This window comes from Polypterus senegalus, chromosome 7 (genome assembly GCF_016835505.1).
Source record: "Polypterus senegalus isolate Bchr_013 chromosome 7, ASM1683550v1, whole genome shotgun sequence".
NCBI lineage: Eukaryota > Metazoa > Chordata > Cladistia > Polypteriformes > Polypteridae > Polypterus > Polypterus senegalus.
This window is the reverse complement of record NC_053160.1, coordinates 54797637-54825161: the sequence shown is the minus strand read 5'-3', so window position 1 is coordinate 54825161 and position 27525 is coordinate 54797637. Positions and strand designations below refer to the sequence as shown.

At 36.7% G+C, this 27525-nt stretch overlaps 1 protein-coding gene across 6 annotated transcripts in view; it reads left to right on the top strand.

Moving 5' to 3' along the window:
• The window catches only part of mast4 (microtubule associated serine/threonine kinase family member 4), a 454258-nt gene extending 428147 nt beyond the window's left edge, over nt 1-26111 (top strand). For all 6 annotated transcript variants that reach the window (XM_039758648.1, XM_039758649.1, XM_039758651.1 and 3 more), the window contains 10 exons: nt 3414-3536; nt 6117-6229; nt 6547-6674; nt 7005-7222; nt 7456-7647; nt 8325-8551; nt 12887-13009; nt 14653-14789; nt 18723-18907; nt 20092-26111. In XM_039758648.1, coding sequence (XP_039614582.1) covers nt 3414-3536; nt 6117-6229; nt 6547-6674; nt 7005-7222; nt 7456-7647; nt 8325-8551; nt 12887-13009; nt 14653-14789; nt 18723-18907; nt 20092-23672 — 5027 coding nt within the window. In that variant the 3' untranslated portion in view covers nt 23673-26111. The remainder of the gene's footprint in view (nt 1-3413; nt 3537-6116; nt 6230-6546; nt 6675-7004; nt 7223-7455; nt 7648-8324; nt 8552-12886; nt 13010-14652; nt 14790-18722; nt 18908-20091) is intronic.
• The last annotated feature ends 1414 nt before the right edge of the window (nt 26112-27525 follow it).

Genomic DNA, 27525 nt, shown 5'->3' with positions numbered 1-27525 from the left:
ATGGGAGTTTGCCCAACCAATTCTACATGTGTTTTGTTGATTTGGAAAAGGCGTTCAGCTGTGTCCCTCGGAGAATCCTGTGGGGGGTGCTCCGGGAGTATGGGGTACCGGACCCCCTGATATGGGTTGTTCGGTCCCTGTACAACCAGTGTCAGAACTTGGTCCGCATTGCCATCAGTAAGTCGAACCCGTTTCCAGTGAGAGTTGGACTCTGCCAGGGCTACCCTTTGTCACCGATTCTGTTCATAACTTTTATGGACAGAATTTCTAGGTGCAGCCAGGGTGTTGAGGGGGTCTGGTTTGGTGGACTCAGGATTGGGTCATTGCCTTTTGCAGATGATGTTGTCCTGTTTGCCTTATCATGCTGTGATCTTCAGCTCTCTCTGGATCGGTTCACAGCTGAGTGTGAAGCGGCTGGGATGGGAATCAGCACCTCCAAATCCGAGACCATAGTCCTCAGCCGGAAAAGGATGGAGTGCCCTCTCAGGGTTGGGAACGAGATCCTGCCCCAAGTGGAGGAGTTCAAGTATCTCAGGGTCTTGTTCACGAGTGAGGGAAGAATGGAGCGTGAGATCGCCAGGCGGATCGGTGCGGTGTTCGCAGTGATGTGGGCTCTGCATCGGTCTGTCGTGGTGAAAAAGGAGCTGAGCCATAAGGCAAAGCTCTCAATTTACCAGTCGATCTACGTTCCTACCCCTCACCTATGGTCATAAGCTATGGGTAGTGACCGAAAGAACGAGATCGCGAATACAAGCTGCTGAAATGAGTTTCCTCCGCAGGATGGGTGAGAAGCTCAGTCATCCGGGAGGGGCTCAGTGTAGAGCCGCTGCTCCTCCGCATCGTGAGAAGTCAGATGAGGTGGCTTGGGCATCTGATCAGGATCCCTCCTGGATGCTTCCCTGGCGAGGTGTTCTGGACACGTACAACCGTGAGGAAGCCCCTGGGAACGCCTCAGGATTCCTCCAGAAGAGCTGGAAGAAGTGGCCGAGGAGAGGGAAGTCTGGGCATCTCTGCTCAAGCTGCTGCCCCCGCGGCCCCATCTTGGATAAGCGTAAGAGGATGGATGGATAAAAAAGACTAATCATCCTCATATGGCCACCTAGCCCTTTTTATAGCATTCCAATTGTTTGCTCTTAACACATTTTCACCTTGCATTAAAGTCAAAGATTAAATTATTCGTTTAGGTGTTGCGCACTGTATCAGTGCATGCTCCCAACCTCTCTCTCTCTCTCTCTCTCTCTCTCTCTATCTTTCCAAAGTCGGAAATATATACCCATAAACTGAATTCAGAAAAAGATAGGGAAGTTTGCATGATAGGTGAGTAGATAGACATAGTTCAGGAATGACTTTTGCAAAGCTAGAAGCAAGAGAACCCTTTTAAGATTAAAGTAGGTGTATTTGATCCTTGTCCCCAAGTGCAGGAGTCTTTCTCTTCACTGAGTTTCTTAATTGGACCGTTCTTCCTGCTTTAAAATTCATGTCTCTTTAATAAGGTAGCTGAACACAATTCTGCAAATATCAATTTCATTTAATTATAGTGCCACTTTTACAGTTGTTTTCTTTAAAATGCATAATAGCAGTAATGCATAATAGTTGTCAGATACTCAAGCCACTGAGACTTCCCTCCAGGACTAGGCTTAGTCACCATTGCATTAAAGCATAAATGTCATAGCACAACTAAAAGGAACATATTACTTATAGAATGGATCTTAAATGCCAGCACAGTTGCATAAGAAACAAAAGTAATGTAGGAAAAAGATTAAATAGCTAATGCTGTACTGAATAACAGAGAATATTTACCTTTTTGTATTTTTTTGCTGATGACATTGTGTTGTGTAGAACCAGAAAAGAGAAAGTGGAGAGGAAGCTGGAAGAATGGAAATGGCTTTGAAAGACAGAGGGATTAAGATAAATAGGAAGAAGACTGAATATTAGAGGTTAAGTGGTGATCAGGATTCAGAAGTTAGCCTGCAGAGAGAGCTATTGAAAATAGTAGATACATGTATAGTGGGGGAAATAAGTATTTGATCCCCTGCTGAATTTGTACTTTTGCTCACTTACAAAGAAGTGAACAGTCTTTAATTTTTATAGTCATTTCATTTTAATGGAGAGAGACAGAATATAAACCAAAAAATCCAGAAAAAACACATTACATAAAAGTTATAAATTGGTTTGCATGTCATTGAGTGAAATAAATATTTGAACCCCTACAACCCTGCCAGAATTCTGGCTCCCACAAATTGGCTGTGTGCCCATGTGGCACACAGATTGTAGTAAATCAATCAATCAATCAATCAATTACAGATACTCCTGATCTTAGCTCATTATGTATATAAAGCACACCTGTCCACAGAATCAATTTCTTCTCTACCATGGACAAGACCAAAGAGCTATCAAAGGACATCACGGACAAGATTGTAGACCTGCACAAGGCTGGAATGGGCTAGAAGACTATCAGCAAGAAGCTTGGTGAGAAGGTGACAACTGTTGGTGCGATTATTCAGAAATGGAAGAAATATAAAATGACCATCAATCGCCCTCAGTCTGGAGCTCCATGAAAGATATTGAATCATGGGGTGAGAATGATCATGAGAAAGGTGAGAGATCAGCCCACAACTACACGGGAGGAGCTTGTTAATGATCTGAAGGCAGTTAGGACCACAGTCACCAAGGACACCATTGGTAACACACTACAACATAATGGATTGAAATCCTGCAGTGTCCATAAGGTCCTCCTGCTCAAGAATGCACATGTACTTCCCGGATGTTCAGTGGCAAACTTCAAATGGGCCTGTAAAAAATTAAAAGACAGAATTTCTTAATTATTGGGTCTTATTTTTTAATTTATTCTTAAAAGCATGTTTTACACTATTGCTTATTGGAACAAAATTCACCATATCATTTTGGCTTCCTAATATAGAAATGCTCTGCAAAAAATTAAACAGGATTATATAAGAAGAATGATAGCTTAAAGAGTAAAAAAAAAAAGGTAAAAATGGAAACTACAAAGTATTAAATAGTCAATACACAGCTTTACAAATAGTTAACTGACCTGTTAAAAGTCTGAATTTCAGATGACACGTTCACTTCATATAATGTATATTTGCTACAAACTCAAATATTAGTAAATGTTAAAACAAATGTAGGTATTTTTCAATTTGAAAATGGAGAGACTATTAAAATGCAATGTATGTAGTAGTTTTTTCTTTTGGCATTGCCATAGCACTTATGGTGAGCTGCACGGTTTTCGGCTGGGTATATTTTTGAACTATTTAAAAATACTGTGTATTTACCTGCACTGAGATTTATTGCGTCCTTTTACATGAACATAGGATTGGCATATTCTAATGTAAACATCATCATATTATGAACCATCAATTCTGACATTTTTGTATTATGTTGAATGAGTTTAGGGGGAGCATATGAAGTAAAGCAACATCAGTTTTTTCACAACCTGGACTGGAACAGTCTGCTACGGCAAAAAGCTGAATTTATCCCTCAATTGGAGTCTGAAGATGATACCAGCTATTTTGATAGTATGTCAGTTTTTTTATTCTAAGTTGTCAGTAGTCTTAAAGGTAGTTCATCTGCTTAAATTTTTATTTTACTGTCAGCAGTCTTAGATGTAGTTTATCTGCTTACGTTTTTGTTTTACAATGTGTCAAATTTAGTATTTTCAATTTAAGAAATAATGTATAGAAATGTATTACATAAACAATTATATGAATACAGTTTGTTAAAACAACTAGTAAAGAATGTTTTTTGTCTTTCCTCTGAATGTATTTTTTATGTAATAGCTGTCTCTTTTGTTAAAAAAACTGAAAAATTGCAGCATATTAATATACATCTCATATGTATTTTAAAATATAGCAAAAGCAGCAATATCCGACTCTCCATCAACCAGGTAGTTATATTATTCGGCACTTGTGGGATGTACAGTACCAGTAGGTAGAATCTGATCAATTTTTAGTGAAGCAACGAAAATGCTTGCAAACGTTACAGAACTGTCGAAATGCATTGAAGTCAATAGAGAAAAAGAACTGAACTAGCCTTAAATGGATTATAATAGTGCAGTGGCCTTTTAAGTTTCACTGAGGGTAGGGAAAGGTCTGCTAACAACCACTGCGCTGCCATGCCTGAAACAATAAAAGATGCATACAGAACGAACACCACAAATAAAATACAACAAATTGATAATGATAAATAAAATTTTTGATTATTGTTTGAAGTGACGGCTCGGGGAACAGCAGAAACCTCTTTTTAGTTTCCCATGTATCTGTGCAGATACTTTGTCCCTTCTTCTCATATCACAAATAAAGAAAGGCATTGTAAATAGTAATAAATGCTTTGTTTTTATTATTTCACAGACGTATCCTGTGTTGTCTGTTGAAGGGAAGGGTTCTTTAAGTCTTTTTTTTTAAGATCATTGCTGAGCACATGGCTAATTTGCATGCATGTTTAGCAATGTAATGCTGTGTTCCAGGGCCGCACAGTGATCAGTATTATATATCTTTTGGCAGTACTAGTAATACAGCAACTTTTTTTTTTTAAACGCAAGCAGAATGTAAATCTGGTAGTGTTTTTAATCACACATTTTACCTTTTTAAGTTCACTGACAACCCATATACTGTATAACAATCAATGAGCCTAGGCAAGGATCAAAACAACCACGAGTGGAAGAAATGAGTGCAGATAGAGACAGGGAAAAATATCATGCAGCACTGTTTGGTAGACAGAGTGGGAGGGTTGTGGTTTCGGTGCATCTCACCTTTTCCTTGTGTTCTTGCAACACAGCAATGGCCATGCCAGCAACAACCTTACAGTAGGCATGTGTGAAATTCAGTGCATGGCTGCTATAGCCCTTTGATGCCACATTGGCCTTGAGAAGCATCATAGGGCATCTGGAAAAAAAAATGTTCTCCTAAGCCGACCACATGACAAATTTCTTAAGAAAATGTTCGTTGAACACAGCGCATTCACTGTGAAAAATGCTTTTGTGAATTTTGCAAATAAACATTACTTATCAATTGACTATCAATCACTGCATCTCTAGCATATTGTTTCATGGTTCATTTTGGATATTTATCTTAGTTGCAATAATTTTAATTTTTAAAAAAGTATATGACAAATAACTTCTTTCTGAAGCAGACATTTACAACAACATTTATTTATATAGCTTATTTTTATACAAATGATGTAGCTCAAACTGCTTTACAGGATGAAGAAAGAGAAAAAAGACAAAATATATTGAAAAATAAAAATAGGCAATAGTAATTGACATAGAATAAAAGTAAGGTCCGATGGCCAGGGAGAACATAAAAAAAAAAACAACTCCAGACGGCTGAAGAAATAAAAAATCTGCAGGGGTTCTGAGGCCACGAGACCACCCAGCCCCATCTAGGCATTCTACCCAGCATAAATGACCTCAGTCAGTCCTCATTATATTCAGTGTTCACATGGAAGAACTTGATGATGACGGTCATGTGGAATTCTGGCCTTTAATCCATCAAAGTAGGGAGAGCACGGTGCTTTGATCAGGTGGTTGTGGCGCAAATCGCCACAACAGAAAACCGGTAAAGGATCAGAAGAGAAAGTAGGGGTTAGAATGGATTTCAGAACCACCATGAATGATAATGATAATCAAATGCATATATACTATACATATATATATACAGTGTGCATATAAATATATATATAATATATTTACAGCTTCTTCATACTGAATGAAGTGGATATTGCAGCTTTTACTATATATGTTTTAAAGTTATTTTTAAGACCATTACTTTAAGTTTTAATTAATTAAAATTACTTTTGATATTTACTATTTTGGTTACAATTTACATTTTTTATGATTTTTATAAATCTTTATATATTTTAATTTGGGTTAAAACACAAAACAAAATTTTTGCCTTTGCTTTAATTAAAGTAAATGTTTAAATTTGGTTAAATTTAAATTTGAGATAAGAACAACAGAATCTTTTTAGCAAGAAAAATGCTAATAAAATATTAAACTGTTCCTAAATTACTATAACAAAAGTACTAATTAATACCTATATAATCATTATTCTGACAATAGTGAATGTTAGGTGATGTAATTTTTTCAATTTGGCACATAGCTCGGTCAGAAAGGTATCATCATTTGGAAACTGAGGAGGAAGATGACACAAATGATGAAGATTTTAATTTGGAAATCGGAAAGTTTTCATCTTGTTCAAACCGTTTTTCTAAAGTAAGTCAAAAAATATTTGTAGTTAGCTCTGTTGCTGTGGATTTTCTCTGGCTATTCCATTTTCTTTAGCTTAACCCATCATAAGTAAATGTGGTTTTTACATGAATTAAACTTTAATTGCTAAGATGTTGCAATATTTCTGGAATGCTATACTTGACCTTTTGCTTTACAACACATCTATTCTATGCCTCTCTTTATTATACTTAGATATCAATGTGTTTCTGGTATTTTTATGTCACCAAGTGTAAAAACTGCTCAATTTGTAAGATGGTAACATTTATAACAGGGATATTTTCTTTTTCTGCCATTAACACAAGGTCTACAGAAGTATGGACCAAATATCTCGTAATCAAGGAGAGGAAAAGGGAGATAGTGGAGACAAAACCAAAAGTGGGAGTCCTCTGACTGTGGATTCCCTAAGCTGGACTCCAGAGTTTAGTGAAATGTAAGATCAAAAATTTTGTTGGTTCTTTTGCTTTCTTTTTAAATCCATATTGATGAATATTGTGTTTGCTGGGCCCCAGTAACTTTAGTTTTAATATAACACTTCTATTTAAAGAAATTGATTGTTTTGTAAAATGCTTAACTGTGTTATGAATGTGCAATTTTAACAAATTATTTAAGTATATATAAGCTGTATATTAATATTTGTGGTTATAAGATTGTTTCTGTTATATATAATGCATATTCCAGTTCATTAATGTTATGATACCATAGTTGATTTTGCTATTATTACTTGCTCATATTAATTCTGTGTTTCTGTTTTGTTGTCTAGGCCCTCACTCTCCCACTCTTCAGACACAGAGAGCACTAGTCAAGGGTGCCGGTCAGGACTGCTTCCAAAATTTGCTATTTCTGCAGAAACAGAAGAAGGGGAAGAATCTGTGAGCCCGGGACACTCTGATAAAGTTGGTTTCACTATTGGTGAACTTCCACATGATGAGACAGATGCAATTACCCCTGGAAGCACACTGAGTGACTCCACACTTTCAGGTATTATAACCACACAAATAGCACCATTTATTTCTCTTCTCTTAGTTCTGCAGCACAGAACGTGTTTTATTATTTTTAAATTATTTTCTTTTATATGTGTTGGAGTTTGTAAAGAAAACCTGTTTCAGACATCTGAAAGCCTTGTAGTGACAAAGAGCTTGTCCATAACAATGACAGTAATTTAACTGTGTGTGTCTGTGCACTTATTAATCGTACTTTTCCCATTTTCTTAGTGGCCAGTTTTTCAGAAACCCTTGATCAAAATCATGCAAGGAGTGAAGGTGTGGACAGTCCAGACAGCACTTCAAAGGAGCCAGGAGACCTCATAGCACATTCAAGATTAGATGGTGGAGAAAAAACTAGAATCACAAGCAAAGTTACAAAGTCAGTTTCTACCAGTGCACTCTCCCTCAAGATTCCTGGAGGTACAAATAAATATATCTATCAGAAAATGGCAAATTTTTTATTCATTATATGGGTTATTGTTATTACTGGGTAGACGTCTAAACACAGGAACATAAGAAATATGACTAACAAGAAAACAGCATTTAGGACGTTGAGCTCATAGATTTTCTTTTCTCTGCAGCAATTGAAAATCTCACTATTATGATGTTTTCAGTTTAGAGTAAATATTAAAAAAAGGAATGTGTGTTGTCTTTTAATTAGCTTCAGGGTAGTATCAGTCTCAAAAGAAAATTAAGACAAAAAGAAGGCAAGACTTTTTTAATTGCTTAAGGATCTAAGCTAGTTACTTTGAAATCAAAGAGCACAAGCAATCATATTTGTTCTGTTAGATGACATTATACATAATGATTATAGTTCACAAACCAGCATATAAAATATTTTAAAATAAATCCTTATTAAATTTATTCAAATTGCTTTTTTAAGTTAATGATTGAACATCTCAGTTAATAGCTATAGCATGGGAAAATTTCAAGGAAATATCTTAGCATTCACCTTTAAACTGTAGTACTTTATACTTCATTCTAATGTAGTAAAGTATAAAATACAATATTTAGGTTCCTTTTTGCATATGATTTTTATACATGCAGATTTTAATGTTCCATTCAACTGATTTTTTCCTGTATTTTTTTCTTTTTAGATGCTTTTGGTATTTCTCCTCTTGGCAGCCCAATGTCACCTCACTCCTTGTCTTCAGATCCCTCTTCAAGGGATTCTTCCCCTAGTCGTGATTCATCAGTTTGTTCTGTCAGTCCCAGGCAGCCAATCATCATCCACAGTTCAGGAAAGAAGTTTGGCTTTACCCTTCGTGCAATCCGAGTTTATGCCTGTGACAGTGATATCTACAGGGTGTACCATATGGTGTTGGTAAGGTGCTTTCTTCTTTTCCTTGAACATACTGCTTTTTTGCATTTACCAGTAAATTCATGGAAAAGTTATTGAAAGGTAGATGCTATTAAAGGTCTCAAGACTAGTGAAATCCCTGCAAATTAGATAGCCAATATACAGCACAATAAGTAGACAAACATTATAAAGTTATACATTTTAAAGTGTTTACACAATTGGTTCATTTGGAGCAGTTGTCTCAAACCTGGGAGCAATTTCCCCAGTAGTGCAGTTCATTTGGGTAGATGTGAACGTGCCAATAATAATCTGGTACAGACCAAAATAACCAGGATGCGACCCTTTAGAAACAGTGGTCTTTGCCCAGTATCCCGTAAAACCGTTAGCTGTTTGCACAAGGTGTAAATGTAATTTCACAGGGGATCAATCTAATAATGAGAAAATTACCTTTCATTCTGGGTAAAACTTGTTCGTAAGTGGCAGTCATTCTGTGATTTTCCTGCCAGTAATACTCATTGTAAAAATAAATACACACATGCATACAAATGTAATAAAGTTCACAGTGAATATCTTACACAAAAAACAATTAATATGGGCAAGCCCAGAGTACCTGATTTAGGCTTAGAGCCTCCAATATCTCTCTCGTGCTCAGATAGCAGTTGATATATTTAAAAAAAATATTTATGATTGGATCTATCAGATCACATATACAGGTGCAGAGAAACAAATAGTTGTGCTCTGTATGACTGATGAATAAACCCCACTAATTATATACTGCAAGAGTGTGGCACTCAGGTGGGATGTCCACTCAATGCATTCACTCTTCAGGCACAATGCACATGTTGGAGACAGATTACCATTGATACTATTTAGTAAATTTTAACGTGACACTCCAAGCTGAACATTATGAACAAACCCAGTCCTAAAGACAGTAGATGTGATTTGAGGTAAACTAAATTGAGGTTACATTTATATAATAGGCTACTGGAGGGTAAATATGTAATATACAGTAAAATGAAACTCACATGATTAAGTCTACTGGCTAAATAAAACTGAAGCACGTCACTTTATGCCTTCAGCAGAGGATCCTGTCTGTTGTAAAGTCACTTAGATGAAACCGATACTTTCTAGAGCATGTGAGCTAGTGCATACATTTTATGCATTCTTCTAGTTATAGCATAATAAGCATTCTCTGCCCAGAGCTGTGTTTTGGTAAAACAAATTACTGAAAATGTGGTGAGGCACAAACACAGCTATTGTCAACCCTCTGAGATATATATATTGTGGCAGTAGGGGGCAGTAGTGCACCCTCGAACCCTCAGGTACAACTCCGGAGACCAGGTTACAGTCCAAGACTCTTTATTATTTTTTCCCACAGTGCACCAAGCACCTTCCACACTACTCATAAACTCTTTAAACCAAACACAATGACCTCTCCTCCTCGCCCAGACACTTTGCTCCTCTCCCACCCAGCACAGCTCAGCTCAGTGTCTGGACTGAGGCACCGTCCTTTTATAGCCCCTGACCTGGAGGTGTTCCTGTCCCAGCAGTCCACAGTTCCTTATTCCTTCCGGGTCAGGGCAATCAGTCTTTCACATCACCCCGGGAGCACGCCATTCCTTCCCGTCACGTGACTGTGACGTACTCCCGGGTCATAAGGCACAACCGATCCCACAAGTCCCCCCACAGCGACTCCTGGTGGTCCCCAAGGTATCCAGCAGGGCTGTGTATAAACACTACAGAGTCCATAAGGCCCTGCTGGACCTCGGGGCACGATCCTGGTGTCGGGAGAGCTCCTCCTGTCGGCCTGGGGGTGCGGACCGGCCTGGGAAGCCGGCAGTCTTCCACAATATATGTATGTATGTATGTATGTATGTATTTGGAACATTTCTTTTTTACCCAATAAAAGAGATCCATGACATGCCAACAGGGTATTTATTGTTAGGTTGTGCTATATTTCAAAGTTTTCTATATGAGATGCAACCAAACTAACTGGAGATTGAAAAAAGTAACTATTTATCCTCTGTAGTCTACTGTAGTCAAACATGGTCCTTACCTTGAAACCTTTACATTTTTCAGAAATCTCTTGGCATAGTGTTGACACGCTTTTGTGAACTGCTTTCTTCGGTAAAAATCATAATTTAGTGGTATTTTCCAGTCTCAGGAGCCGTGGTTTCAGCCCTGATATTTGTTTCTTTGAAACTCCAATCTAAGCACAGATTACAGGGTTCTGCATAAGATTGTTTCTTAAATGTCCTTCAATCCAGATGCTAAACAGATTGTCTTTGAGTAAAATGGATATGGGAATATTTACAAAGGGGCTTTATTCTTTCTGTAGAGGAAATTTGGTGATATTATTAGCACAGCATCCTTTACATTGAGATTTATTTACAGAGTAAAATACAATTCAAAATCCTCCATTTAAATTTATATTTCATGTTTATTTAAGCTTTAGTTACCATCTTTCTTCAAATGCAACAATTACCTTGCAAGAATATTCTTTCTATTGATAGGAAGTCTGCCAATGTAATTTTCTGATTAAAGAACTATATATAATTGAGCTTCATCTGCTGCTCACTGTGCCAGGTGGGAAAAAATGTTAGGATTTAGTACACAAGGTATATAAAAACACTACATGATTGATGGCTCGTGCCCCATTAAACCAAAAAAGCACTTTTTTTTCCTCCCTGTTATATCTATAATAAAGCTTACATCTAATTGTTTTTGCTAAAGATGTATCCCTAGGTAGCACAAGTTCAACCCTACAGCCTCCTTACTAAAAGTCTACTGAAGAATATTACTTTGCCACTTTTGCATTTTGAATCACATACTGTAAAGAGTACCCTAGCTAGCATATGCATAGGATAACAGATTACTTTAAAAGACCTAATACGTCTGTGTTATTTAAGCCATTATAGTGTCTGCTGGCATAATTCTTTAAATTAAAAGAGTATCTCTGCTGTATCAATGTTGTGAGAGTCTAATCCCATAATTGTCTCCAATATACAGTTTAGGTGTTCATAAAAATCCACTTTGGGATTCTCACCTTGCATAATATTTCAAGGTGGTGTGGCAGTAGGGGGCAGTAGTGCACCCTTGAACCCTCAGGTATAATTCCAGACACCAGGTAAAAGTCTACGACCGTTTTATTTTCTTTTTTCACAGTGCACCAAGCACCTCCCACACTACTCATAAATCTCACAACAAATAAACTCAATAACCTCTCCTCCTCGCCCAGACACTTTGCTCCTCTCCCACCAAGCACAGCTCAGTGTCTGGACTGAGGCACGGTCCTTTTATAGCCCCTGACCCGGAGGTGTTCCTGTCCCAGCAGTCCACAGTTCCTTATTCCTTCCGGGTCAGGGCAATCAGTCTATTACTTCAACCCGGGAGCACGCCATACCTTCCTGTCACGTGACCGTGACGTACTCCCGGGTCATAAGGCACAACAGAGCCCATAAGTCCCCCCACAGCGACTCCTGGTGGCCCCCAAGGTATCCAGCAGGGCTGTGTATAAACACCACAGAGTCCATAAGGCCCTGCTGGACCTCGGGGCACGATCCCGCTGTTGGGAGAGCTCCTCCTGTCGGCCTGGGGGTGCGGACCGGCCTGGGAAGCCGGCAGTCTTCCACAGTGGTTAATCCGCCAAATATTAAATTTTGTACATCACATTTTATTTTTATTGCCAGATAACTGTTACTGGTCACTCAGTTTGCTTAAGATGATTTACTTTGTCAGTTCAAAATTAAAGTTTTTTGAATATTTCAGTATGGTTATGCATTGGGAATATTGTACATTTGAGAGACTTTGCTTCCTTCAGACCTTTAACAACCTATGAATTAGTTAAATGTTATTTTTTTTAGTTAAAGAAAATGGAGAGAGAGAAAAAATGAACATGAAGAAAGAGCCAAGTGCCAAGGAGAAACATGTATTGAGAAAAAGACTTGTTTGAAGAGTCAGACTATATATTTTTGAAGTAAAGTACAGTATTGGAGACAGAAATCACATTATCTGAGCTGCATGAATTCTTGGATTATCAATAGTTTATGTTCTTCTTATTGTAATGCAATGTGTTGTGCACTACTGCCATCAGAGGATCAAAAAATGTATTTTGTATATATTACATACATTTATGCACAGGTTCGAAATATGGGAGCCTTGATTGAACACATCATTTCATAGAATGAATTTTGTTTTGTTTTGGAGGAGGAAAAGTTTCGTTTAACATATCACCTTCTCTAATTTTGTCTACTTTTCTCCTAGTCATTTAGTCATAAGATATGCTTATCCCTCTGCACGTAGAAAATTAAAGTCTAAATCCACTGAAGAGGTTCAAGTCATCTGTTGTTTGTTTTACAGAGTGTTGAGGAAGGTGGCCCTGCTCAGCTAGCTGGTTTGAAGGCTAATGACCTCATTACACATGTTAATGGTGAACCGGTCCATGGACTTGTTCACACTGAAGTGGTGGAACTGCTGTTAAAGGTTGGCTTGACTTATATATTTTAGCATAACTTTTTTATGTTATCCAGATATCATTCTCCTAATTCTTTTTCTGCCATGTTAAAGTAAGGTTTGTTAATTAAAGGCAAGTGGAATACACAGTGCAATTTCTCAAATATTAATCATAAAATCAAAGATTTTTAAACTTAACCCAAAATTGTTTTTTAAATGTATAACTTGTTGACAGATATAACAGTGACCGTCCTAACTCCCCTGAATGAGAGCATATGTGAGGTTTATCACTGTGAAACATTTGTTTATGTACATCAAAATTAATCTATTTACATTTTTGTTATGTCAGGGCTTGTGTTCAGATTAGTGTATACCTGTTTAAGACTTCCTCTGAGATTTTCTTTTAACCAATTTTCCAGGTGGTTTCCTTCCCACAAATAGTTTATTCAGTATATAATCTTCAGAGAAACATCTGTAGCATCATCATTTCTATTCATCATTTTTTCTCACTCTGCACTCTGAGTAAATTCTGGAATAAATTAACCAACCTTGATTGTTCATTTTACATTGTGTAGGAAAAAAACACTTCTTTCACGCACATGATTGTTAAGGTTCCCAGAAGTTAAAGATTGACCTTCCTATTTCAGATATTTTGTGTTCACTACTTTGGCTGTGGGCTTGTTAATTGCATATGCATTGCAACCTCCCCCACTAATGTACTTATTGTTCTACTGAGCATCTGCTACCTGCTGGCACAGCAGCATATATTTATTCAGTGTTATCATTCTTATCATTTAGAAAATGTGCAGAAGCAATTTGTGCTTAGACTCTATAATGTGCTAGTAAAACTGCTTTGAGAGTACTGTGTGTGGGATGAGGAACCAAGTGCACCACAGTGCTAAAGGGCATGGCTTACTGTAGAAAACTAAAGGAATTAAACCTTTTTAGTTTTGAGAAGAGAAAGCTGTGGAGGACCTAATCCTTGATCCCACAGGGTTCTTTAATTAGGTAAAAAGTCACATACTTGAGAACATTGGTGGACATTAAGTGAAACTGTATTTAAGATGGAATTGAAGAAGCACTTCTTCATACAAAATGATGTGGGAATCAAGAACAAACTACTGAGTCATGTAGTGGAAGTAAAAACTGTGACATCTTTTTTAAAAATATCTGAAGGAAATACTAAGCACAGTTTAGCTATTAGCTAACCACATTGGCTTGATAAACTGACTTCCTGTTTCTTGTGCAGCTCTTGGTAAGTCTCAAAAAACATACAGCAGACCGTCTAGAGCAGGTGTATTTGTGTGGCCTTCCACATACTGCATTCTTAAGTTGTACAACTTTAATCCTGCAGTGTTTATTAAATCAAGTCCTGGCATATCAACATACATAAACATCCCCCATGCTTTTAATTAATTGTAGTGGAAACAGACTTTTTTTTTTTATTTCATTGATTTTATTAAAATCAAATAATATTCCATACACATAACTCAAGCTTTACAAGAAAAAAAGGTTAGAAACAAATCAACCCCCACCCCTGAAAACAGACTTCGTTTTAAACTTCTAAGACTAAAAAGACTAAAATGTGTGCAAACAGATCATTGAAAATTCCATGTGCAGACAGTTAGTATAAATCACATTACTAGTCTAATTAAAGTGAAATTTCATTGCAGAGTGGAAGCAAAGTTGCTATTACAACAACTCCATTTGAGAACACATCCATTAAAACTGGCCCTGCAAGGAGAAACAGCTATAAAAGTAAAATGGTGAGACACAGCAAGAAACCTAAGAAAAAAGAGACACAGGAAAGGTAAGGATACCCTTTACTATGGATTATACATGTATGTATGACCACCATAGTCTTTTTTTTTTTATTTACCTTTAACATATAGCCAACTAATACATTTTACTTGTTACACTTTGGTTAATATTTTGGCAAACCAAAATATCAATAAGGGATATGTTTAAATTGATTTAATCTATTCAATATTATAAAGATATATCCACATTAGTAAAAGTCAATCATAAAAAAGATATGCTCAAATTATTTTCAGGCATCTTCAAATACGGTTAAGATATCTGTGAATAGTTCATAAGATGTCTTAAAATTATTTGCAGATATCCTGAAAAATGTAAGGATATTATAAGGATGATTTAAAGACTGTAAGTAATTTATTAAAATATATATTTTTATTTACATTTAAATGTCTTGAATTTGTTTAAATATATTTTGTAAAGTATTCTTCAAATGTTAAGATTTTCTATGGATAACTTAGAGATATTGCTAATGATACAAGGTCCTACATATCCTACACTTGAAAATAGCTCTAAACTGTTATTTTTGCTTGCCACGTTGTATTCCGATAAGATGATACTTATCTATCACAATCATATTTTAATGTCACATGAAAGGAGAAGTACATTTAAAACTGAAGACAGTACCTCATCATATAAAGAGTAACGGAAACCTGAAAGCAACTCAAAAGCCATGTAATTCAAGCAGAAACCCTGAGAACATTTTAAAATATTTATTGATAACATATTGGAACAGGTTACGTATTGGAGAAAAAACAAACTTGGTGGACTAAATGGTCATTTCATACTTGTTATATTCTTATGTTCACCCAGTTCCACTATGAGTAAGTGTTAGTGCATATCTGTTGTGGTGCTGTCATTCAAAACTGGACAAAAGAGTGAACAGGCCTCAAAATAAACAAAAACTTGACCAAATCCTCACTAGTTAGCCTTAGAAACAGGCCTCACCCCAGGCATCCAGACCCCATACGCAAAAAGCAGGCCTTCAGGCCTGTGTTGACTCAAAATGGGGCACTGGTTTTAAAAGTTTAAAAAATGTCTTGTGTCCCAACTGTTCAAAAATGACAAAACTGCAAAGCCTTTGGCTTGGACAGAGAAGGCAAATACAAATCTTTTTAAACAAAAATGTATTTTTAAATAATCAAAATGAAAAAAACAAAATAAGGGCAATACAGTTTCCCTAATAAGGTAATCCAATGCCATCAAGTCCAAATCTGAAATCCAATAGCAAAAACTGAGAAACAGCAAATTCAACAACAATAATCAGTATTATGAAAGTTTCTTCACAAATGACAATGAACCTCTGAAGGACTCACTCCCGATCTTAGTATTTATAGGCTTGAGGGTGTTCCCTTTGCTCTAACATAATTGTGGCCTGTCTTCTTGGGAATTTCACCTATAGAAAACAAGGAATGTATCCTTTAAGCACATACACAATGCATACATTTTAAATACATATAACAATATTAACAAAAATACATCAAAACAAAAAACACATGAAACATCATTCAAATATGAAAAATTAACAATAAAATATACAATAAATAAAAGCCAGAGAGCAAACCCTGACAGAAACAGAAAATGAAGCTTATTCTGACATTGTTTGGTGGCTCCAAATCCGTACAAGTCTTCTTGCCTTTTAAAAATACTAATAAAGTTGACTATGTAACCTAGTCCTAACCCTAACCTTATTGGCCTTTGTTTCAAGTAACATGCAAACATTCCTTCCTAGGCATAATTCGTTGTAATTAGTAATGAAAGGGGTTGATGACGTTAATTTGAGGACACCTTTGCAATTATAGTGTACATCTTTCAAAGTAAGTTCAGCCAGAATAAAACATTTCTTTGTGGATGAAGAGGAAAATATTATTTTTCTTAGAACAGAGGGAAATAATCATGGATGTTTTCTTTTCAGATTTTAAGCAGGAAAAGACAAACATTTACCAATGCAATAGTGAACTGTAAAGGACATACATATTTTATTTCCTTCCATGACTGCTTTAACTACATTTGTTACAGTAAGTGCACACCCAGTAGTAACTAGTTAGTCTCTTTAGTAGTGCAAAGGGACATTTAAAAACCACTGTAATCCTGCTAACTCCACGACTAAAATTTACTTAAAGGAATGTAACAGCAGGCTAATGACTGTGCCATCATGCTACCTGCAATAAAAATATATAATCAAGAGAACCAGAAGCTATCAAAGATACTGATTCCCAAATATAATACTTTTTTTTTTCAAACATTTTTTAAAACATACTTTACAACAAATTGCAATTGCTAGGTATGATTTATCATATTAAGAAGTTGGTTTTCAATGTGAAGTAAAAATTAAATTGGTAAAATAAATCAAGGTTCTTTTATAGTCTTATTATACGTAACGATGAATTGCATATTTTTCTCCCTTGTTTAAAAAAGCATAAAAATGCATAATAGATATTTATATTCACATACACAAAAGGCGAAGGAGAGGCCTTCAAAGAGACCCACAAAATACACACCTGAATTCTAACTAGCCTGCCCCAAAATAGGTCTTGTGAGATTAGCCTGACTCTAAGAAACTGAGAGATTTCAGACCTGTCTAGAGAAGTCTCTAGGGGAACAGGCCTTATACATCAAAATGCAAAAAACTCAAATATCTCAAAATATGACTCACAAGAGAGAGTACCATGAATCTCTATCCTGTACAGAGACAAGTAACACCAGAATCCTAATGAAAAAGCTTTATTAACAAAAAATAGAGAAAAATAACAAAATACCCAGAAAAGATCAAAAAGGAAACAAAAGGATGTTCCTATAAATCCACAGCATAATAACTCCAATCCACAATCATTAAGTCGTAATCCAAGAAAGAAGAGCATAATGAAATCTTAAACCAGAGAACTTGGTGAAGAAATAGCCATTTTAATTCACCCAACACCAAAATGCATACAGTGTACCACAGAGGAACTGCATATCCCATCAGCAGCCTTGATCAGAAGCCTTTATAGGGCTTCAAGTAGTCCATCAATGGAGACTGACAGGTGGCCCCACCTCTTGGGAAGCCAAATATGAAATACACGAAACATAAACATTTTAAAATATAACAAAACAATAGTGCATTAAACATATATAATCATAATAAAAATTCAAATTGAAAAAGAAATTAAAAAGTCAAAAAACATAACCCAGGGAAGGAACTTCAGCAAAAACATAACAATAGGTGCTCCACAGTGAAATTCCCCCCACCCCCAAACCCAGAACAACCTCAAATTTGTCCATGTTTGCACCAACTTTATCAAACAATAGATACATTATTGATCCTAATGTGTATTACAACAGCCCCCCACTAGAAAGACCCACACACTGAATAGTAGTAATAACCAGTTGAAAATCTGGCACACTGGTATTAGGAAACTTTCTGAACAAATGGTGCAGAGTTGAAAAGTATTCATACAGGCCGTGTGACACAATGGTTAAAACTTTAGACTTCAAACCCTTTCTTGTGGGTTCAAACCAGACCATGACAAAGTCACTTCACCTGCTTGTACTCCACCTGAAATTACAAAGGAAATGTAACCAATTGCATCTCAAATGTTTTACGTTGCTTTTGATAAAGAGATCAGCAAAGTAAGAAGCAGTAATAATTCACTAATCATTTAAGTCAATTAGTGTGCAGAAAAAATTAACTTCAGGCCAGCAAGTCTCTTAGGTTCAAGCTTGTGATAGTGATTGCCTGATTACAGTCAAACATTTTAATAATCTTTCTGTATAAGAAACATTTGAATATTTAATTCATTAATGAATATTTTGAGTTTTCCAGCATTATCTAATATGAGTCATTTAGGTTGGTCTAGAACAGACTTTTGAATAACTAATTTTAGGTAAGTAGAAATTCTGTTGTAAATTACAGAAATGTTTTATGTAATTTTTTTCTAAATTGTCTTAGGAAGCGATCCATGGGTAGACGTTTTGGAATGCAGCCTTCTCCTCTACTCCATACAAGTAGGAGCTACTCTTGTTTAAACCGGTCACTCTCGTCAGGTGAAAGTTTGCCTGGGTCTCCAACACATAGTCTGTCCCCAAGGTCACCTACTGCTGGTTTTCGCTCCACCCCAGACTTTAATCAGTCAGGTAAAAAAAAGAAGCTTATTTGGCTTGACTCGCACCACTGTGGAAATGAATTTTTTTACTCATACCACTATTTTTGGAATGTTTGTAATTTTTTTTAACATACAGGAATTATATCAGCAAGTTCTTTGTATCTTTAAAAGTACAAATGATCATTGGCTTACATTATTTTTAAATATGTACTTTTTACCTTTATTCTGGATTGTTGTAGGTAGTAAAAGCTGGCAGCAAGCATATTTTCAGAATGTTTAAGACATAGCTAATTAACTATAGAACCCTTCAGAACTATTGAAAACAATTTTCTTAAGTGTCTCTATGAATAATTGAGAAGTAGTAAAAGCACTGCATAAATATCAAGAATTATTATTATGATTATTTTCAAAGCCTGATTGATCCAGTTTGTATACAGAGAATCTTTTTGTGAACGTGTGGCTAATCCATGTTATGCAGGCTTTATATTGATTTCAGTATGGCTGCGGGTTTATGTGAAAGGTTTTAATGGCAGAAATGAACATATATGCAGAACTCCTCACAGGTTACTATGAAATCATCTCAGCCCTGCAAACTTAATATTTTTCTGTTCTTACTGAAATGCACTTCTCCATTAGTTTTCGACTTTAAAGGTTTCTTGTTATTTTAAATAATTTTCCTATGCAAGCAACATTTGATGTAATTTTCAGTAATGACCATCTAACCATTTCATGATCAGTGTCTCTAATTTGTATAGTAATTATTTTTCTATAAAAATGTTGCATAGTTTAAATAGTAAACCAGCTTTGATATAATTTTGACTTGTTTTTTATTTCAATTTTTTTAAATTAAAAAGCCAACATATTTTTTCAATATGCTTTGAAATAACAGAAAACCTATTCTTATGTATTTCAGCATAGCTGTAAATTTACCCTAACCATTACTGCTTATAAAATGGGAAACCCAATTTTTTCCATAATTAGTATATATCCTCTATAATTTAATTTTATGTTTATTTTGGTTACCAAAATGACCCAAGCAATTTGAGCAAAACTGGAAAAGTCTTGAATGCAATTTATGATGTCTACTTTTATGTTAAACAGATGACATCTTATAATATATATATATATAATTTTATTTTATTTTTTTACTTTATTTCAATAGTCCTAAATAATTATATCATTCTGTTTTCTGTGTCTTTTGTTTTTCTTGTGCAGCTGGTAATTCTTCTCAGAGTAGTTCTCCCAGCTCAAGTGCTCCTAACTCCCCTGCTGGTTCTGGACATATTCGGCCTAGCACACTTCATGGGCTGGGTCCAAAGCTGACTGGGCAGAGATACAGGCAGGGTCGTCGAAAATCAGCAGGAAGTATTCCCCTTTCTCCACTTGCCCGTACTCCTTCTCCTACACCTCAGCCAACATCACCTCAGCGGTCCCCTTCACCACTTTTGGGTCATTGTGTTGGCAGCTCCAAAACAACACAAACATTTCCTAGTAAAATGCATTCCCCACCAACCATTGTAAGACACATGGTAAGACCCAAGAGTGCTGAACCACCAAGGTCTCCCCTGCTTAAAAGGGTTCAGTCTGAAGAGAAGCTTTCTCCATCTTATGCCAGTGACAAAAAGCACTTGTGCCCTCGTAAACACAGTTTGGAAGTGACTCAGGAGGAGGCACAGAAAGAATCATTTAATAAGGACCATAATCTGCAGAGTCTTGATGAAATATCTTCTGAAGCTCCAGCGATTACTCGTGTCCGTCCCGCTGAACAAGGTTGCCTCAAGCGGCCTGCTACTCGAAAAATTGGGAGGCAAGAATCTGTTGAAGAACTTGACAAAGACAAGCTTAAAGTGAAAGTGGTTATGAAGAGACAGGACTGGGCTGAGCGGCGGGAATCGCTGCAGAAACAGGATGCCTTTCAGGAATGTAGTTGTGAACCAGAGCCTGCATCCTTTGCTGGATCTGAGGATAAGGAAAGAAATACCACATCTAGAATTGGACAAAGATTTCTGGGATCTGTGGAGAGTAACTTGCCAGACAGCCATGCTGCGACTCTTAATCCAAAGGACAGTTTGTACAAAAAGCTTAACACTAAAGTTTGTGATAACATTTCAGATCAACAGACCCTTTTCTTTGGAATGATGAGCAGGAGTAATGAGCCAAGTTCAGATAGCACCAGATTGACATCTAATACAGCGTTACAAGAGCGGCCACCTCCAACAGCTGAAAGGCATTACAAAGATAACATAGAGCAACTAGCAAGGCAAGCAAAGGAAATTTGTAAATCAGAAAAACTTGAGGCCAAAGCCCCCAATATCGAACTTGTCAGAAAGAAGCAGTCTTTCGAAGAAAGAGATGATTATTTGTGTTCTGCTCCCAAAACTCGCATTTCTCCTCCTGTACATGAAGGTAGACACTTAGCTGGAGCAAGGTCAAAAAGCTTACAATTGGAATCTTCTGTGCCTATAGATCTTAGCAAAAATGCCATTCACATGGTTCCCACAGTAAGTGCAGAGCCACTTCCTCAAAAACTGCTGAGTGGAAGGGGGGAGAGTGCTGTTGAAAAACTTCACTTAATCTCAGGAACAGAGGGCCCTATCAGAAAAACATCCTCTGAATATAAACTAGAAGGAAGATCTGTGTCAACATTAAAACCACTGGAAGGTACTCTGGACATAGCTATACTGTCTGGGCCAAGGACTTCAAAAACAGATAGCTGCTTATCAAAAGCCATAGAGAACCAAGTCAGCTTATCCCACCCTATGTCACCAGAACCAAAGAAACTGTCTGGGCCTCTCTTGGACACTGGGAAACATCAAGCAATTGTGCAGCAAAGTGACATCAAACAGGTCTTAGACCCTGAAAGCAATGTTAGTATGCCGGTGGTGAAAGAGGCATCGGACAAGTGCTTAAAGAAGGATGTGCAAAAAGCAGAAGCAGACCGAATTGTGATTACATTGAAGGGTTGCAGCACAGAAGAGTCTTTAGATTCAACAGCTGATACATGTAATCTTGAAAAAAGTGCAAAGGTGACAATTGAAAATCAAACTGACCTTCAAGAAATGCTGAAATCTTCAATTACAAAAGGCTGCAGTGAACGATTAATAGATGAAAGACAAGACCTGGACAAATCCAACAAGCTATATAACCTGAAAGAAGAAAGTAAGATGGATGGGAAAAAACAAAACCTTGCTTCCAGTACATCCAAAGGAAAAATTCAACAAGCTACACTGCAGAATTTCCTGGTAATAAATAAAGAAAAGCGTAGTGCCGAACTACAACCTCCAGACTTAATGAAGCAAAACTGTGATGTAAATTTGAATGTAAGCAGCAAAGATCTCTGTCAGAAAATTGTAGGTGAAAGTGCTCAGAGTTGTCAGACCGTTCTTGGTGTTTCAGAAGAGGGCGTCTCAGTGGTTCCAGAAGTATTGAATCAGAACAGAGAGAAACAAAGGGCTATTACAAATGCAATTAAATCTTGTCCTCCTCAAACATCTTCCTCCATTATCACTACATCAGATGTTAAAGGAAATATAGTCCAAGCCATGCCAACACAATTGTGTCCTTCTCAGGTGCGGAGCGCTAATGAAACTGAAGGAAGCACAGCAGTAAAAGTAGAGAATACTTCATCCACTTCACCTGCTGTGAAAGAACAAAAATGTTTAATAAGCACTGTGGTCAAAAAGATGGATGCCAACCTTCAGGAGTCAAAAACTGAAAAAGCTAAGGACACCTCTTTAAATCCACCAGATTCTTTGTCCAAGCTGGTTGCAATTCAGACTGCTGGCAATGCTAATATATACAAAGCTGCACAGTGCAACAACTTGAAACAAAACAAAAATAACAACAGTCCAAAAATGTGCATCAGTAAGTTGGAGGAGTCAGGGGGGCAGATAAATAAACTGAAAACCTCAGTGGCTGATCCGAGACCTCAAGCAAAGCCTAATGTACCTAAACGGGCTTGCCAGGAATCTGAGTTGACACTCCAAAAAAAGCAGACTGCTCATGTTAGTGCAAAGGATTCGATTAATTCACCACAAGTGTCCACAGCATCAGTTGATGTATGTAAGAAAACTGCTATGAGGGAGAAGACATCTAAATGTGAGCGAAGAGATGAGGGACAGCTTGGGTCAAATCATGGTGTAGATCCCGAGAGTGATTTGAAGAAATCTGAATGTAAAAACTCTGAAAAGAATGCACTAAGGGAAAACCTGGAAGGGAAACGCAAAGAGAACTCCAGCTCAGGCAGACCAGCAACTCAAAAAGAGGCAGCGAAAACCACAAGTAGTATGAATATTACACCTGCAATGAACCAAGCCTCTAGTGACAAAAAGCATGACACACACAAGCACAGCGAAGCACTTTCATTCAAAAGCAACAGTGTGGTGGAGGTGAAATCTGTAAACCATGCCTCAATTACTTTTGGAAAGGGCACTAAGAGCCCAGGGGACAGCTCAAGGCATGATGCTGAGAAATCACAAGAATTTTGTAAGCCTGTCAGCAATGCCCGAGCTGATCACAAACAAGGGGTGAGCGATAGTAAAAGAGGAAGCCTAGAGGATACAGCACCGTTTCCTAAAAAAGAGATTGCTGACTGTAAAGGGAAAGAGACCACTCCATCCCAGGGTGCATCATTAAAAAAGAACTCCCGAGATTTAGCAAGAGTCACCCCAGTAATGCAAGAAAACCACTCTTCTAACTCCCAACAAGAGAAAGATACAAGCCATTCAAAGAAACCATCTGCTTCATCACGCAGCAGTCCCCACAGGAAAAGTCAGCAAGGGAATGCAGGCACATGAGAAGCATGAAAGAGTCAAAGTGACCAATGCCACGAACCACTTCTTGTTTTGTTACCTTTCAGAACTGCACTGCTTAGTTTATGAAACAAAAATGAAGCTTACATACTTTAGTAGGTGCGCAATATCATCTTAGGTGTAATAGGAAACCTTTTTTCTATATGCCTTCTTTATTCAGAACCGGTGAAACTGTTACCATATAGTATTTGTACAGTGTCTTTCGTGTAATTGAGTTTGTTGATTGCGCTGATATTAATGGAAGAGTGTGAGTGCTTGAGTGAGAGAGTGACTTGAAATGTTTATTCAATGTAAATATTTAAAAACTAAAAATAAGTTAAAGATTTGATTGTAGGCAACATTTTTGCTGCTGATTTCATCATTTACCAAAAGTAACTTTATTTTTTACTACCTGCTACTTTCTTTAAATCCTCTGTGCTAATAAAGAAAAGAAAAAAATGTCACTGTATGATAAGAAAAAAAAAAGAAAGCATAAGTACAGCAGAGTTTTTTTGTGGTACATGTGTCATTTCATTTTACATGAGGCCTTTTCAGTTATAGAATTGTGTGTGCCAATTTTGGGTGCTTTAATGTTGCACTGTTTGTACAATTCTGGGACCATCAAACCAATCATCTATCATCTGTAAATCTGTGCTTAGTGGGAATACTTGGGTAAGAGAAATCTCTCTTTTGTTCATTAGTTTCTTATTATTTTTAACCTCCAGAATATTTAGAATGTGCAGTTATTTTGCTAAATGAAATACAAGCTCATCGGTTATAGATCGGTATAGTACCTGCTGGTTTGGATTTGGAACCATTCATTGCAGAATCCATTATTCATATGAAGGCAAAGTATTGCATCTACTAGAATGGGGCCTTATGTTTTCTGGGGGATGCTTTTTTGTTTGTTCTTTTTTTTTTTTTTTTTACAAGAGTAAGTGATTTTTCACATTCCTTTAAAACGCATTAAGAGGGTCTTTAAAAGTTATTCTGGTAACATTTTGTATGGAAAAAATGTAAATATTACAGTATGACAATGCTACTTGATAAATAATTAGAGATTTAACAGAATTATTTAAGATATGAATGTGTTTTTTTTTTTGGCAAAACGATTCTTTTTTTATATTATGCAGTTTGTAATACTACTGTTATGTACTGTTGCATCTCTTGTTAATTTGCATTTCCCTCTCTAAGCTAGTATGCTGCTTGACATCATCTTCAAGTTAAGGCATTGCCAACCATGCACAAAGGCTCTTGTGTCATATTTATTTGAAACCCCTTGACTATGAATGTGACAACATCCTTAAAACGCTATGACATGGGAACCAGGAGATTAGGCAGAACTTGTATTTGTTTCATGTTTAAGGAAGCTAGAGACTTGAATGTTTTTTTTTGCTTTTAAGGTAGGCACAATTTATCTTAGAAGTTTGTTTCAAAAGATCCTCCAGAGATTCCCAGCAACCCTTTAAGAAGTTTCTACTCCAACCAGAGTACCGTATCTAGATGTATGCATAGTGTTTGGTTAAGATCAAAATGTTCACATGCTTGGTGTCCTTTTGGAAGTGGTAGAATATTCTGATTCATCTTTATTAATATTTTACCCACTGAAATACAGGATGGCTGCACAAAAAGAAGCTGTTTTATGGCCATGAATTGCATTGCATATCTATATTTATAACAACATGCAGAAACTGACTTTGGATTATAAGCATTTAATTATATCGGACCCCCTTTCCACTTGTTCTATACTGTTTTTACTGTTTAAGATTTCAGGACTAGAAAAGCAGGGATAAAGGAGAGAGAAATGTGCACTTTATCTGCCACATGGGTAATCCTTTTTTATTCAAAAAACAATGAAAAAATTAATTTGTATGTGTTGTATTATTTTGTATCTTATTGTTTGAACCAATGAGAATTGCATATTAGATTGTTGAAACAAATCACAAAGTGCAATGCCCAGTAATTTAAAAGGCCAGCTGTAAAGTTAAGGCACTTTTAACCCCTAATATCTTTAAGTGCATTGATGATTTGTTTACAGCTATATCACAGTTGTTTGTTCTAAACTTTGCATATCAGTCTGCCAAATGTCTGTGTTGCATTTGGAAACCCCACAGAGCATAGCTTGTATTAGTGTAACACATCTTTGTGGTTCATCTTACCAGCAAGCTGTGAAGTAGAACACTGTCAAACTGTGTGGTATCCAGTTCGAGTCTCTGTAAAATTGTCAAAGTTCTAAATGTTTTTGCCCATTGTTGACTTGTGTTATCCGCTGTAGATGGACTTGCATATATATGGGGTTGTCTTTTAGGATCTGTGCAATAAAAAGTGTTTGCAGTTTGTATTTTCTTTAAAAAAAAAATCTCTATGGGTGTCATATGTTGTATATTAAAAAAGATATTTATACTTCTACCGTTGCATAACACTAAAATAAAAAGCATGAGTTACTCAAGGTGTGGAATGAAAATAATTTGTTATCAAAGACGACATTCAGTATATGTGAAGTGTTACTGTTTGAACAATCTTTACGGTTTCTAATCTGAAAATTCTCCTAATAGTTAAATGCTCACTTGTTTCAGTTTATTAACCTGTGACATGTGATTCTACAATAAGCACACCACACCTGCTATCTTTTTCTCTTGCCAAAGCATTCCAAATTTGTTTAGGAGGAAGCAGGCACTCATCCCCATCCATAGCAGAGTATGCTTCCTTCTGTTTCTGTTTCTGTCCCGCATTATGATCAGAAAATCTTAATATGGATTTTTTCCAGTTCTCAGAATTACCATGAATAAAGTCAAATTCTCAGTTAAAGCTGAGTGCCATCAGGGATACCTTAACTTTCACCACCGTCAAGATTGCAAGCTGCTGTCATCCCCACCGTCATTTCATTTTACCAGATAAGGTTACTACTTTCTTGTGCAGTTTTGTTATTGGATATCACTGTTCATTCTGGGTCTGTGAGGATTTTATTGTAAAACCCTTCTAGCAGGTCACATTATGATTGATTGAATAATTGATTGCTGGATTCATTCATTCATTGTCCTCAAATTAATTGCATTACATACTATTAGGTGACTGTACCTTTCGTGCTGCTTTTTGTTCTACACAGATGGATGGATGGATGTCAGACCACCCATAATATCCAAATTGAATGTAAATGTATTTAAACACGAACATTCCAGAGTTAACTTCAAATGCATCATCAGTACACAGTTTTGATACGTCTGCGCTCTTGATGCACATGGAAATTCCAGCCGGCTTTCTATCCACACTGGCGTTTTCATTTGCAAGGTTTTGAGAACTGGGAGTTTAACTGAATATAAAATTAAGAATTCTTCGTCTTGGCACCTGAGAGAGAATCCATCTTTTATGCTACCCAGACATACAAGTAAGACTTTAACTGCATTCTGAACTCATGACACCACTACTGCTACTTCTAATCTGTTTGTGTTCTGTCAGAGAGTTTCAAAGTAAAGGGTCGATGACTAAGCTGACTCTCACGCCTGCCTTTCTTGCCCCCATTTTAAATGTTTAACCTTTGTCTTCTTTTTTATCTTCATAGTTTGCTCCCCACATCTTGCCTTTCAACTTGTCCTGCTGCCTAAAAGCTCCATATAACTTGGTTTATTTCCTGATCCAATCACTGCTCAAGTGAGTTTTCTCTGGATAGTATCAGAATCCTTCTAGAATTCTTGCCAGCCCACAAACGTCCAAATGAAGTATTTCCTCTAGAAATAGGCCAAAGGCTCCAAACAAGCCTCGTATCAAGAAGAGCCGTACCCCTAATTTGAGAAGCAGGCTTTCTATCTTCACAGGTCCTAAAAAAGAAATGTACATGGCTTTTTTGATTTTAAAAATCAGC